Genomic DNA, 15,046 nt, shown 5'->3' with positions numbered 1-15,046 from the left:
TCCACCCTGGGTAATCCTACGAAGTGCGCCCAAGATGGCTGCAGCACCTGGCAACTTGTGAGGGTGAAATACACAACCCTTGGAAGTTATTACCCAAAATGCCTACACCAATCCTGCATTATGCTTACTGTGTGCTCAAGGTTTTCTTTTATGTCTGTGTGGCTTATCTATTGCTGTATTACTCAAATCCTCTTTATCATGTGCATTGTTTTTGATGCCTGGAAAGTGCCTTGAGTCCTGTTGGAGAAAAAGCGCTTTGTAAATAAAATTATTATTATTATTATTATTATTAACTAATATCCGGGAATTGCTTAACTCCTAATGATGTCACCAGCTGACCGACTCTGAAGAGTCCCGCTACCGCACATGTACAAAATTGGGAAAGGGTAAAACCAGGTTTGAAATCCATGTTAGCCAGAAAAGAAGTCAAAGGGACAAATATAGAAGAAATATGTGGACAACAACATGCAGTCTTCCAGAAGGAAAGGGTAAGAGAGATAGTTGGGTAAATAGAAGGAGGGTTAGGGAGCAAGGGGAGCCAAGGAAAAATGTCAGAATATTGTTGTATATATAGGGCCTCCAACTCCACCTACTGTTTAGTTTCCTTATTCCTGGTCCAGTACAGAACTCTGTTAAGTCATATTGCGTGGTAGTAAATTTTAATATCCAGTAATTGAAAACCACAACATCTAACAGGTCTTGCAAGAGCGGCTCAACCCACCTTTATCACTTTTTAAGGCTTAATACATTTGGGCCATAGTTGCTAATTAATTAAAACATTCTTGGTCACTTTATGGCACAGATTGTCAAACTCGGTCCTCTGGACCCAAAACAGTTCATGTTTTCCAGATCTCCTCACAGAATCACAAGTTAAAGAATTAGTTTCACCTGTGAATCTTTTAAAATGTATCAGTGAGTAATGAGTGAGGTACTGCTTTATGGGGTCATACAGTTTATTAAACTGCCATACTGCCTACCATTGCAGTGTCATTTAATTTCCTAGATGTGCCATGTTGGAAGTTTAAGTGCCACATGTTTGTGCCGCCCACTGCAGTTGCTTAGCTTAGTCATCCAGCTACCTCACTGCAACCTTTAGGCCTAAAGGGGATGAAAACAATATTGTGAGCTGTTAGGTGGTTCAAATTTACTGGAAATGAGTGGACATTCATGTTATTGAGGTTAATATTACTGTAAGAACAAAAACAGGCCAAACTCTTTTAGCTGTTTTTATGATTTATAAAAATAAAAAAAATACAGATCCAAAACCAATACAGAACCAAAACACGCAAGACAGCTTTGGCAAAACCAATACAGATCGAAAACATGAAGGAAATACAGATCCAAAATGAAAACACAAAACCCGAGAAAAGCCCGGGCACACATCTCTACTCCCCAGACAGATCTCCATTTCCCTCCATCAGCCAGTGCAGCTCTGCAGGCAGCCTTAAAAAAAATGTTCAGTCTTAAAAAAAAATGTCCTGCAAGCAGCGGGACATTAAAGGAAAAAAAAAGAAAAGAAAAAAAAAAGACGACTGACAAACAGGCTGCAGCAGGCACAGATGACAGCGATCACTCAGTCACTCTTGCCCTGTCTGAGTCTCCCGGACAGCCCATTGGCGAGCTGCCAATGGGCTGGCCAGCAGCCATTACTGGGTGATGCGCTAAGCGGGGTGGGGCCACAGGTGACAGATGGCCGTGTGCACCAATCAGCCCACCTGGAATCTTCCCAATGTAGGTAGTGGCCAATCCGAGCCTGACAGCAGTCATGTGTTAGGTGGGCAGTCTGTTGGACACTAGATTGTGCCACTGCATAGGCACATCCCGTGAGCACACCTATGGATGTAGTAGTGGTTATTGGTTAGGTTACTGCACAGGTATAACTGTATAGAATATAAGCAGTTATTAGATTATGAATCTTAAAAGAATTAATTTATTTGCACTGGTGATGTTCCCCTAGAATCAGAAAAGGATACAGTATATTGGGGAAAGAAAAGGAGACTCTATGTTGGGGGTACTCTTTTAAATGAATTAAAAGAGTGCCCCCACAAAGGGGTAAATTTACAAAAGCATCTAAATATGAAATGTGGTGATGTTGCCCATAGCAACCAATCAGATTCTGTCTATCATTTCTCTATTGCATCCTAGAAAATGATAGACAGAATCTAAATTTAAGAAGCTTTAGTAAGTATACTCTAAAGAGTATTTTTTTTCTCTACACAATATACAGTTACATTTGTGGGCTACAGTACATGCAAAAGCAGCCAGTAATTACCCTGCACAGAATAAATATAAATATATTTGCTCCCTTTGCAGTGCAACATGGTTTGTTCCAGATACTTGCATTTTTAATTTACTTAAAATCAGAATCAGACCCTGTATGGTAGCATCTAGATTCCCTTCGTGAAGAGGAGCATTCCCATAAAGCACTGGGTCAACATCATCAACTATTTAGAATAGTAACCTGTGGCAAGTGAAGCGAGATACCGTGCTTGAAGCGTGGAGAGCGACTCAAGCCTGCGAGGGTACAAAGCAGCATAAATAAAACAAAATAACTTACAACTAACGGTGATTGTAGAAAACATATAAATACTCTAAGGGCAGACGACAATTTCCGCTCTCACTAGGTAATATCCAGGTCCTTTTCCACAAAGGAGAAATAGACTCAACTTACAGTAGGACAGTCCCAGAGAAACGGAACTGTTCCACCAAAATTGGGACAGTTGGGAGGTATGCATTGGGCCTTATTCAGTTTTATTAGCAAACCAAAAAAGCACACCATTTGGGTGGGTTATATTGTTTCTGCTCAGGGTAAATACTGGCTGCTTTACTTTTACACTGCAATTTAGATTTCAGTTTGAACACATCCCACCCAAATCTAACTCTCTCTGCACATGTTACATCTGCCCCACCTGCAGTGAACATGGTTTTGCCCGTTAGTGTGCTTTTTTGATTTGTTAACAAACCTGAATAATCCCCATAATACATATTCTACTTACATATGTTTGTATGTGAGTATATTTGTATGACGGACCTTTGCTAAATATTTCCTATTTTCTTTTGATTTTCTACATGAATGCCACCTTATTTAACCTCCCGTATCTGTGTTCAATTATATACACTCTGTGGGAGGGACAGTATACTGATTAGACTCTACTCATGTTTCTATAGGCGGGTCTCTCCATCAATTATGCCATACATAATAGCGATTGGACGCTGGGTAACATGAATAAGACTACTTGTCTACTATTTAGGGCAGAAAGCTGTCATGGTGCTTAACTCCCTGATGAAGTCACCCTCAGTAAAATGTGCACGTAGGAGGCACCATTTGGTTACCTGACCATTTGTTGGATGGACATGAGACATGCTAAGATTGCCAGCTAAGGTCCTCTGAATATTCACTATGTATCAAGTCTGATGAGGGAAGTGTCATGACATTTACTTATATGAGTAGCACATAATGTATTTTTCTAACCTGTGCTTTCTGGGTATGGGTCGTTGGGTCGACCCAACTTAGGTTGACAGTCATTAGGTCGACCACTAAAGGTCGACATGCATTAGGTCGACAGGGACGCTAGGTCGACATGGTCATTAGGTCGACGTGTACTAGGTAGACAGGTCAAAAGGTCGACATGAGTTTTGTGACTTTTTTGTGCTGTTATCTATGTAAAGTGACGGGGAACCCCAATTAGTGCACCGTGTCCCCTCGCTTGACTCATTTCGCTCGCCATGCTTCGGGCAAGGTGCCTCGCTACGCTACCGCTGCGCTCGGCACAGGTTATCATTCCCAACTGTAGTCCACGTGGATTGTAAAGTATGAAAAAGTCCAAAAATTTTAAAATAATGTAAAAAACTCATGTTGTCCTTTTGACCTGTCGACCTAGCACATGTCGACCTAATGACCACGTTGACCCAGTGTCCCTGTCGACCTTTAGTGGTTGACCTAATGACTGTCGACCTAAGTTGGGTCGACCTAACGACCATATCCCGTACTTTCTCTGGTTGCACTATCTACCTGAATTAATCTCCATTAACTATAAACATTAGCAGCACTTCTTCCCTTTACCTCTCCTCTCTTTTTTACCAAATGCACTCGCTCACTGGCCATTTGATGTTTCAGTGTCTGTAAATATGATGGCGAGAAGCAGCGGTGCATGGTACATTTTAGAGAGACTCTGTATTTCTCATTTTTACAACTTGAGAAAAGATCTATATTATTGCTACTTCATATTGCCTGTTTGTCTGTGCTCTCTCATCAGTTGCAACATTTGCACTAGGGCGGTTACCATTAGCAACTGACAGCAGAAGCACTCTGTTCCCTCTTATAATATCATTTACACTCGCTCACTGGCCATCTGATGTTCCAGTGATTTGGAATATGGTGGTGCGAAGCAGTGGTATATGATATAGGGGGTAATTCCAAGTTGATCGCAGCAGGATTTTTGTTAGCAATTGGGCAAAACCATGTGCACTGCAGGGGAAGCAGATATAACATGTGCAGAGAGAGTTAGATTTGGGTGGGGTGTGTTCAATCTGCAATCTAAATTGCAGTGTAAAAATAAAGCAACCCGTATTTACCCTGCACAGAAATAAAATAACCCACCATAATCTAACTCTCTCTGCACATGTTATATCTGCCTCCCCTGCAGTGCACATGGTTTTGCCCAATTGCTATCAAAAATCCTGCTGCAATCAACTTGGAATTACCCCCATTGTTCTAATAGGCTCCCTTATTCTATTCTCTGATGTCATTTTCCTCATGTGGATGGAATATTAATATAGATGTACCTATACGCTGCAGATGACTACAAGATTGCTTTGAGAAAATGTTTTACCAAGGGTTAATTTATTGTATTGCAGATATTTATTGATACAGTAAGTCTGACACAAACTTGACAAAGTATCATTACGGTTGCAACATGTTACAGAGACCCTGATTGTGTTACTATGTTACCATTTGTTTCTTTTCAAATTATCTCTGCTTTAGATGCCTTCATTGGGAACTAGATATTCTATGGCAGTGGTTCCCAAACTTTTCTGTGTCACGGCACACTAGAGTATCAGAATTTTATTCACGGCACCCCCAGGCCAAAAGTTTCTTACTGAAAAATTCAGAAACAAATATGAAATTAAGCAAACTGTGTTTATATGTTATCCTTAGGTTTAGTTATGTGGTGAGAGACAGGATTTACTTCTGTTTGTCCACATATTTTATGATTGGAAGCCATCAGCACTAGTTTTGTCTATTACATTGACCGTAATTAATTTGAATTTGTCCTGGACAACTAACCCAAGGCACCCCTGCAAGTGTCCCGAGGCACCCCAGGGAGCTACGGAACACGGGGGGGGGGGGGGGGGGGGGGGATGTGCACTGCAGGGGAGGCAGATAAAACATGTGCAGAGAGAGTTAGATTTGGGTGGGTTATTTTGTTTCTGTGCAGGGTAAATACTGGCTGCTTTATTTTTACACTGCAAATTAGATAAAGAGACTGCTTCTCTTCTTCCCTTGTAATGTCGTGGAAAGATTAGGCCCCCTACAGAGTTACCTCTAGACCCGTAACAAGACTTTGAAGACATATCATGAACCTATCATGAACAGATGCCTGGGAAATGGGTTGGTGGGTGGGGTGGATGGGTTTAAGGTACGTTAGCATGGAGGGTAAGATGTATGCGCAGAGGGTGACCCAGTGGAAGGAAAAATCCAATACCTCCCCGAGTCCTTGGCTAGCCCTGGCCCTTCTTTACGGATGGAAAAAGACAAATCCCCTCCGTCTCCCAAAATCAACGTTGGCGAGAAGCTACCCCCGGGTGACCCTCTGCACACGATAAGGAGTTATTTGTGCATCATCCCCTTTGTTGGAGTAAATGTATTACCTGTAGCTCGTGGACTGACATCCGCCAGTGCCCCTGAGCACTTTTCCTGTGCCCCTGGCTTCCGTAGCCTCGGATGAGTGTGTGCCATATCCTTTCTCCCGCAAGCCAGTCATGGCGGTGCAGTGTTTAAAAAAGGTTTCAAACTGGTATATGTTTAACGGGGATACACCGGCGCAAAATAAAGCCTCCCCAATTCGGTTGTGCGCCCCGTGTATTCCTTTATCAGCTCCGCTGGGCATACAGCTACGTTTCCTTTCCTGCGCCTTGGCCTTTCTGCATAATTACCATGCACCTTGCAAGCTTGAACCTGTATGCATGCGTATGTCAGGTCCTGACCCTCGCCATTGGTTACCAGATTAAGACTAGTGCGCCCCTGCCCTAAATTTGCATGAATGGAATTTCATTAGCACCACTCTAGGCAATATGAGATATGTAATATTGCTATGCTGAACAGAAAGTAGTGACATAACTAAATGCAGCAACGTGACATGTAGCTATGGATAACGTCTATACTTATTGCCAAACCCTAATGTTTTTATTTTTTGTGTACTTGCTGTATGGAGCGTAGTTAAAAGCGAAACAAGCAAGCAACTCTATAAATATTAAACCATGCATGTACCCTCACAAACGCGCATATGCGACACATAAACATATCCATATACTTATCCTGGTAACCAATAGCAATACCTTGGCTACCATTGCCAGGCAACACTCCATACTGCCTTGAATCAAGCATTGCAGCCAGAGTCTGGTAATAGCAATGATGTATCGGTGTTCTTGGCTTGCTAACTTAATGAATACTATAATCCACATGATGACTACCCCCCATATCTCGCGCAGGGTGCTATCCCTACTGTACTTAGGGCCTAATTCTGAGTTGATCGCAGCAGCAAATTTGTTAGCAGTTGGGCAAAACCATGGGCGTAATTCCAAGTTGATCGCAGCAGGAATTTGTTAGCAGTTGGGCAAAACTATGGGGGTCATTCCGAGTTGTTCGTTCGATATATTTTTCTCGCAACCGAGCGATTAGTCGCTAATGCGCATGCGCAATGTCCGCAGTGCGACTGCGCCAAGTAAATTTGCTATGCAGTTAGGTATTTTACTCACGGCATTACAAGGTTTTTTTTCGTTCTGGTGATCGTAATGTGATTGACAGGAAGTGGGTGTTTGTGGGCGGAAACAGGCCGTTTTATGGGTGTGTGTGCGAAAAACGCTACCGTTTCTGGGAAAAACACGGGAGTGGCTGGAGAAACGGAGGAGTGTCTGGCCGAACGCTGGGAGTGTTTGTGACGTCAAACCAGGAACGAAACTGACTGAACTGATCGCAGTTGCCGAGTAAGTGTGGAGCTACTCAGAAACTGCTAAGAAGTGTCTATTCGCAATTTTGCTAATCTTTCGTTCGCAATTTTGATAAGCTAAGATTCACTCCCAGTAGGCGGCGGCTTAGCGTGTGCAAAGCTGCTAAAAGCAGCTTGCGAGCGAACAACTCGGAATGAGGGCCTATGTGCACTGCTTTATTTTTACATTGCAAATTAGATTGCAGATTGAACACACCACACCCAAATCTAACTCTCTCTGCACATGTTAAATCTGCCACCCCTGTAGTACACATGGGCCCTCATTCCGAGTTGTTCGCTCGTTATTTTCCTTCGCATCGGTGCAATTTTCCGCTAACTGCGCATGTGCAATGTTCGCACTGCGGCTGCGTCAAGTAAATTTGCTAAGAAGTTTGGTATTTTACTCACGGCATTAGAAGGTTTTTTCTTCGTTCTGGTGATCGGAGTGTGATTGACAGGAAGTGGGTGTTTGTGGGCGGAAACTGGCCGTTTTATGGGTGTGTGTGAAAAAACGCTGCCGTTTCTGGGAAAATCGCGAGAGTGGCTGGAGAAACGGGGGAGTGCCTGGGCGAACGCTGTGTGTGTTTGTGACGTCAAACCAGGAACGAAACTACTGAACTGATCGCAGTGGCAGAGTAAGTCTCGAGCTACTCAGAAACTGCAAAGAAAAATCTTTTCGCAATATTGCGAATACTTTGTTCGCAATTCTGCTAAGCTAAGATTCACTCCCAGAGGGCGGCGGCTTAGCGTGTGCACTGCTGCGAAAAGCGGCTAGCGAGCGAACAACTCGGAATGAGGGCCATGGTTTTCCCCAACTGCTAACAAAATTCCTGCTGCGATCAACTTGGAATTACCCCCTTTGTGCACTGCAGGGGGAACAGATATAACATGTGCAGAGAGAGTTAGATTTGGGTGGGGTGTATTCAAACTGAAATCTAAATTGCAGTGTAAAAATAAAGCAGCCAGTATTTACCCTGCACAGAAACAAAATAACCCACCCAAATCTAACTCTCTCTGCAAATGTTATATCTGCTCCCCCTGCAGTGCACATGGTTTTGCCCAATTGCTAACAAACTTGCTGCTGCGATCAACTCAGAATTACCCCCTTAGACCAGTAGGCACAATTAATGCTCATTTCCTCATGCTATAATGACCTGCTATGCCGGCCTATTGTGGGGCATCTCCATGATCTGTGCTTGCCAGCTGAGCTGTAGCTCGGTGCATGCCTGTGCTGTGTATGAGGGTGATATGGACTGCCTGCTTATGTGTTGGAGATTCTGTGAATACTGGGGGTAATTCCAAGTAGATCGCAGCAGGATTTTTGATAGCAACTGGGCAAAACCATGGCCCTCATTCCGAGTTGTTTGCTCGGTAAAAATCTTCGCATCGCAGCGATTTTCCGCTTAATGCGCATGCGCAATGTTCGCACTTCGACTGCGCCAAGTAAATTTGCTATGTACTTAGTAATTTTACTCACGGCTTTTTCATCGTTCTGGCGATCGTAATGTGATTGACAGGAAATGGGTGTTACTGGGCGGAAACAGGCCGTTTTATGGGCGTGTGGCAAAAAACGCTACCGTTTCCGGAAAAAACGCAGGAGTGGCCGGAGAAACGGAGGAGTGTCTGGGCGAACGCTGGGTGTGTTTGTGACGTCAAACCAGGAACGACAAGCACTGAACTGATCGCAGATGCCGAGTAAGTCTGAAGCTACTCAGAAACTGCTACGAGGTGTGTAATCGCAATATTGCGAATACATCGTTCGCATTTTTAAGATGCTAAGATTCACTCCCAGTAGGCGGCGGCTTAGCGTGAGCAACTCTGCTAAAATCGCTTTGCGAGCGAACAACTCGGAATGAGGGCCCATGTGCACTGCAGGGGAGGCAGATATAACATCTGCAGAAAGAGTTAGATTTGGGTATGGTGTGTTCAATCTGCAATCTAATTTGCAGTGTAAAAATAAAGCAGCCAGTATTTACCCTGCACAGAAACAATATAACCCACCCAAATCTAACTCTTTCTGCACATGTTATATCTGCCTCCCCTGCAGTGCACATGGTTTTGCCCAGTTGCTATCAAAAATCCTGCTGCGATCAACTTGGAATTACCCCCTCTGTTTGCTGTTGTGTGTGTTGCAGCACCCCATGGGGTGATACCAAATGATTAGACCAGTAGGTACAGTGGAGGCTCCCTTCATCTGCAAAAGATGCCCTGCTATACTGACATGCTCTAGGGCTCTTCACACCCTTCGGGTTGTAACCTGGTGCCATGCAGCCTGTGCTGTGTATAAAGATGCTCTGGACCAGCCCTTCTGTGTTGCTGTGCATTCAATGCTGGGTGCTGCTTTAAATGCCACCGCCGCTTCCTGGATCAGTAGGTGTGCTTTAGGTGCTGAGTGCCTGAGGTGATACAGAAAGACCAAACAATAGAGACTGTAAGATAACAAATGTATAATGGTGGTTCCCAACCCCCCCCCCCCCCTGCCCCACCCCCCAAGTATAATGTGCCTGCTTTGATGGCTACACATGGTACTTGCTGCCAACCCTCCCTGAATGTAAGCTTTCACGAGCAGGGTACTCTTTCCTCATGTGCTTTTACATCTCTTACTTAACCTATATTCTTTCCAGTACTCCCTTTGATGGCACCAAATTCCCTGGTTTATTGCCACCCTGATACCTATTTCAGAGCTGTTTACTGATGCAGCTATGTTTATATACCCTGTACTTGTCCTATATTGTATTGAACTGTAAGTCACTGTTCTCCTATTTTGCTTACTTGTTTACTGTGTATTGGGCACTGCGGATCCCTTGTGGTGCCATATAAATAAAGGATAATATTTATATGGCACCACACCCTATAACATTTATATGGCACTTGGCTTATAACATTCCTAAATGTACCTACGTACAAGCTTTTCTTTTTCACATCACTCCCTAATGGGATCTGAATCCCAGGTTACTTATGTCTATGGTAAGCATTAAGCAATCCCCTTGCCCACTCTGCCCCGTAGCCAAGCATATGCGTGTTTACCTCATATATTGTACATGTCTACCCCTAAAGCTTGTTATATGAGATAAAACTACATCCCAACTCCCGTGAATTACAGTACGCACACCCCTTTGTGTCCTTATGACTACCTATTCCCTGATACATGTGACCCCCCTTGTCTTGCATACGTGCTTATGCACGCACCCTTATAGAAAGCTGCTTATATGCCTGTTGTAAAACCCTTTTTCTATACACCAAAACTGTTTATGCACTATACATATATCCGCACCTGTGCACACGAGTCTACATACACACAAACATATAAATGCGTTTTAAAATACACACCCATGTATACAACTATATATACGAGTCCACACATGCATCTATACACATCCCTGCACGCAGCGTATATGACCAGCCCTCTATATACATATATCTACAGTACGTGTATACATATATATCCCTCTCTATGCACATATACATACATACACATTGAGGGCTGGCAGAGGGTGTGGGGATAGCCAATGCGAGGGGAGGGCTATAGTTTGGTGCCTGTTGTGGGTGAGGAGTAGGGGATTGCTGGTGGTAGGAACTGAGGGTTTTAGGAGGGAGGGGGAGGGGTTGGGGGCTCGGACCTGCTGGGGATGAGTAGCAGGAGCCTAGTGGCCGTGGGGGAAGGGAATGTGATGTCGCAGAGGGGAAAGTCTGCAGGAGCAGAGGGTGAGCATGCGTGGGGAGCAGGGCCAGCCCACCTGTTACGCGGGGTACGCGCACGAGTAAGGCGCCACAGTGAGGATGGCGCTGGCAGCCTGGACCATGCTCCCAGCCCATGCTGCATACCGCCAGCTCCAGCAGTGGCGGTTCCTGCGTGAGGAGTGCCAGTTAGTGAGGGATAGACTGATTTATTAATTTAATTAGTGTCCTCTGCCTTCCTGTCAGGAATGCATTTGGTGAACCGGGAAGATGATCGCCGCAGTGTTGTTGCCCAGCTCCATTCATCCTCCCATTTTATCCAATCCAATTATATTGTGTGTGTACGCGGCATGACGTGATGTTAGTGATGGGAAATCTAGTTCAGTTTGGTGATTAGTTCATTATGATCTAGTTCACTGAAAAGATTAGTTCAGAAGATTAGTTCATCTAGTTCATTTAGTTCATCATTTCACTCACTGACTCTGAGACTGAAAGGAGTGATTTAGATTTAGAACTAGTCTAGACTATTACACATAGAGTAGGTATTTCTAATACTAGCTCATTGTAGGAGTTAGAATCTTTTTCAAATGATCAGATGTGTGTAATATGTCAGATTTTTTTATTTTTAAGAAAAGCAATAAGTTATATAGCAACCTTATAGTGACATATGTATCTCTGCAATATTAATCCCATTGTTGGTACTCCTTTTTACTTCATAATCAGTGGCAAACGCAGGATTTAGCGAGGGGGGTTTCCGTGGGTGGGTGGGTGGGTGGGTGGGTGTGTATGTATATGCGCAGGTATGTGTAATAAATATATATATATAGATATATACACACACACAAACATACATACATATATATGTACGGAGGCAGGATGGCACTCATTGAGACTGGTAAACCATAGAAAATCAGCACAGGACGCTGAAGCTGTTTGTCAACGTTTCAGAGTTAGACTACTTTAAAAGAGTCTAACTCTGAAACGTTGACATACAGCTACAGCGTTCTGTGCTGATTTTCTATGGTTTACTAGTCTCTATGAGTGCCATCCTGCTTCCGTACATTTTATCTGATTCTGACGTGCCATTCATCATTTGCAGATATATATATATATATATATATATATATATATATATATTTGTGTGGTCATCTGGCACTCTGGATGATAAAAAGCAAAGATGCCAGGGTGGCCTCCTGAAATTAATATATCTGGTAATCCTCCTTGGGTCCTGTGATAGGACCTCTATTGAAGAAAAATAGGTGGCACTCCAAGGACTTAAATAAAGTCAAACTGTATTAAAAAATAATAATTTCATGGATCAAAAAACAACGTTTCAAGGCTCTACAGCCTTTCCATCAGGTTATGCATTATAGGTGAGGTGAAAAAAAACAGAGGTTTTTTGTTTATTGATCTCACCTATAATGCATAACCAGATGAAAAGGCCGTAGAGCCTTGAAACGTTGTTTTTTGCACCATGAAATTTATTTTTTGAATACAGTTTGACTTTATTTAAGTCCCTGGAGTGCCGCCTATTTTTCTTCAATAGAGGTTCTATCACAGGACCCAAGGAGGATTACCGTTTTTTTATATATCTCACATTTATATATATATATATATATATAGATGGATGACTTGGACTGGCACTCCCACTATAGAGGAATGGTGAGCCCCGGTGCCCTCTGGTATGATTGGATATAGCAAGTGGCGATAAAGCAATCAGCGGCACTCAGGGTCTTAGAAAAGTAAGTGTATTAAATTCACTCCAGAACTTCCAACGTTTCGGGACGCACAGGTCCCTTTGTCAAGGTGAGTTACTCACCTTGACAAAGGGACCTGTGCGTCCCGAAACGTTGGAAGTTCTGGAGTGAATTTAGAACACTTACTTTTCTAAGACCCTGAGTGCCGCTGATTGCTTTACCGCCACTTGCTATATATATATATATATATATATAGACTGGCGTGTACGGCGGCACTCAGGTCAGAAAAACGACAGGACACACAGCCTCTGTTTGTCAACGTTTCAAAGATTTCTCTTTTTCGTCAGGGCATGAAAACATACACATACTTACACCCTATTTAAGTGCTCACCATTCACCACGTTCTCCGTTCGCGATGGCGTCCCCCGTGGCCCGCCGTGCGCCTCTTGATGACGTCACCCGTGCAAACCGTCACCATAACAACAACCATATACAAAATATTTAAAAACATCAGAATGCGGTATTGTTAATACAGAACACCATAGTTAAGTGCCTATCCGTGCTAATCGCTACATTGGAAACTTTAGGAACATCCAATCCAATACAAGGATAGAACTAAATCGAAATATATAGGACTAAACACAGCATACAGCCACTAACGCTCCACACAGTCCATGCAATGTACCTAATGCAACTACCCATAAACTATCATAAATAACTATTAAGACCACTGCTCTCATTAAGCCCTCTAGGATTAATTGTGTCTAATAGAAAAATCCATTTAGCTTCTCGCTGCAGCAACAATTTAGATCTATTACCTCCTCTAGACAGTGGAGGAATATGATCAATGACCATATGTCTAAGAGAAGTAGGTGAATGACCGGCCATAGCAAAATGCCGAGCCACAGGCTGTTCACTCCTGCCTGACAACACGGCCTCCCAGATTGCATATCTGTGTTGCCCCATACTCACTTTAAATTCACATTCTGTTTTGCCGATATAATACTTCCCGCAAGGGCAGATCAGGGCATATACCACAAATTTTGAAGAACACGACAAAAAATGTTTAATTTTAAATGTTTTGTTTAGGGATGGGTGTTTAATGGTGTTTCCCGTCAGCATATAGCTGCAAGTCACACATCCAACACATTTGTAGCAACCCAACTTCCGATTACCAAAAAATGAAGAAGTCTTGCATTTACCAAAATCCATGATGTCAGTATGTACTACAAAATCACGGATATTCCTACCTCTAGAGTGACTGCACATAATGCGTCTATCTTTAAGGCCCTGCAGCTCATTATCCGAAGAAATGATAGGCCAATATGTCTGTACAGCTTTTTTAACCTTTCGACTGGCCACATTCTATCTGGTAGGCCAAATAATGCAGTTAGTGTTGGATTTGGCTGCTTTCGGTGTCAATGTATTTAATCTAGATTTGGCCAAAACCCTGTATTTTGTCTTAATTAATTCTTCCCTGTTGTAACCCCTAGCTACAAATTTTTCAATCATATTGTCAAGTGCTGTGTCAGCTTCTGCATCACTACTACAGATGCGCCTAACCCGTAAGAACTGTGAATAAGGTAATCCCATGCGGGTTGGCAGAGGATGATGGCTAGAGGACAACAGCATAGAATTACGATCAGTGGGCTTAACAAACATGGATGTCCCAAGCCCACCATTGTCCTTCTCTATTCTGACATCTAAGAAGTCAATGACACCAGAATCAATTTTATAAACCAATTTCACTGGACTGTTGCTAAGGTTATGAGAATCAATCACTGCATTGAGGCTTTCCTGACTGCCTGACCAGAACAACAACATATCATCTATGTATCTAGAATAATACAATACCTTAGCAGACACCTCAGGATTAGCAAAAAAAATTTCATGTTCAACTGCCAGCATATAGGCATTTGCGTACGATGGGGCCACAGAGGACCCCATCGCACAGCCGGCTAGCTGTAAATAATGTTTCCCATCATAAAAAAAATAATTATTGCATAATACCATCTCCAATAACTCACAGAAGAAATTCACATCAGGCCCCTTATACCATGGATTGCCCGTAATCAGCCGTCTAGTTGCCGCTATCCCCTCACTGTGCGGAATGCACGTGTACAAGGAACTAACATCAATGCTTGAGAGTAACATATCATGAGGAATAACCTTTAATTCATTAAGCTGTAAAAATAAAGCTGTAGTATCTTTAAGGACATACTGTGCATTCTGAATGCAAGGCTGGAGATACTTGTCAAGATAAATAGAGATAGACTGAAAAATTGAACCCCTGGCCGAAATTATCGGTCTACCAGGTGGATGAATAGGATTTTTATGAACCTTTGGAATCGTGTATAGGATAGGCTTAATGGGGTACTCAGTAATCAACAGCCGTGCTACATCAGCAGAAATATAACCAATTTCAACAGATTGCATCAAATATGAATCAAGCTCTTTTTTATA

The 15,046-nt window shown here is 42.9% G+C and overlaps 1 protein-coding gene across 1 annotated transcript in view; it reads right to left on the bottom strand.

The window, feature by feature from the left end:
• LOC135057284 (uncharacterized) overlaps positions 1 to 14,407 on the bottom strand; it is a 45,204-nt gene extending 30,797 nt beyond the window's left edge. Inside the window, exon 1 of the mRNA XM_063963174.1 lies at positions 14,147 to 14,407. Coding sequence (XP_063819244.1) covers positions 14,147 to 14,407 — 261 coding nt within the window. The remainder of the gene's footprint in view (positions 1 to 14,146) is intronic.
• Positions 14,408 to 15,046: the final 639 nt, after the last annotated feature.

This window comes from Pseudophryne corroboree, chromosome 3, assembly GCF_028390025.1.
Source record: "Pseudophryne corroboree isolate aPseCor3 chromosome 3, aPseCor3.hap2, whole genome shotgun sequence".
Taxonomy (NCBI): domain Eukaryota; kingdom Metazoa; phylum Chordata; class Amphibia; order Anura; family Myobatrachidae; genus Pseudophryne; species Pseudophryne corroboree.
This window is presented reverse-complemented; position numbering and strand designations above follow the sequence as displayed.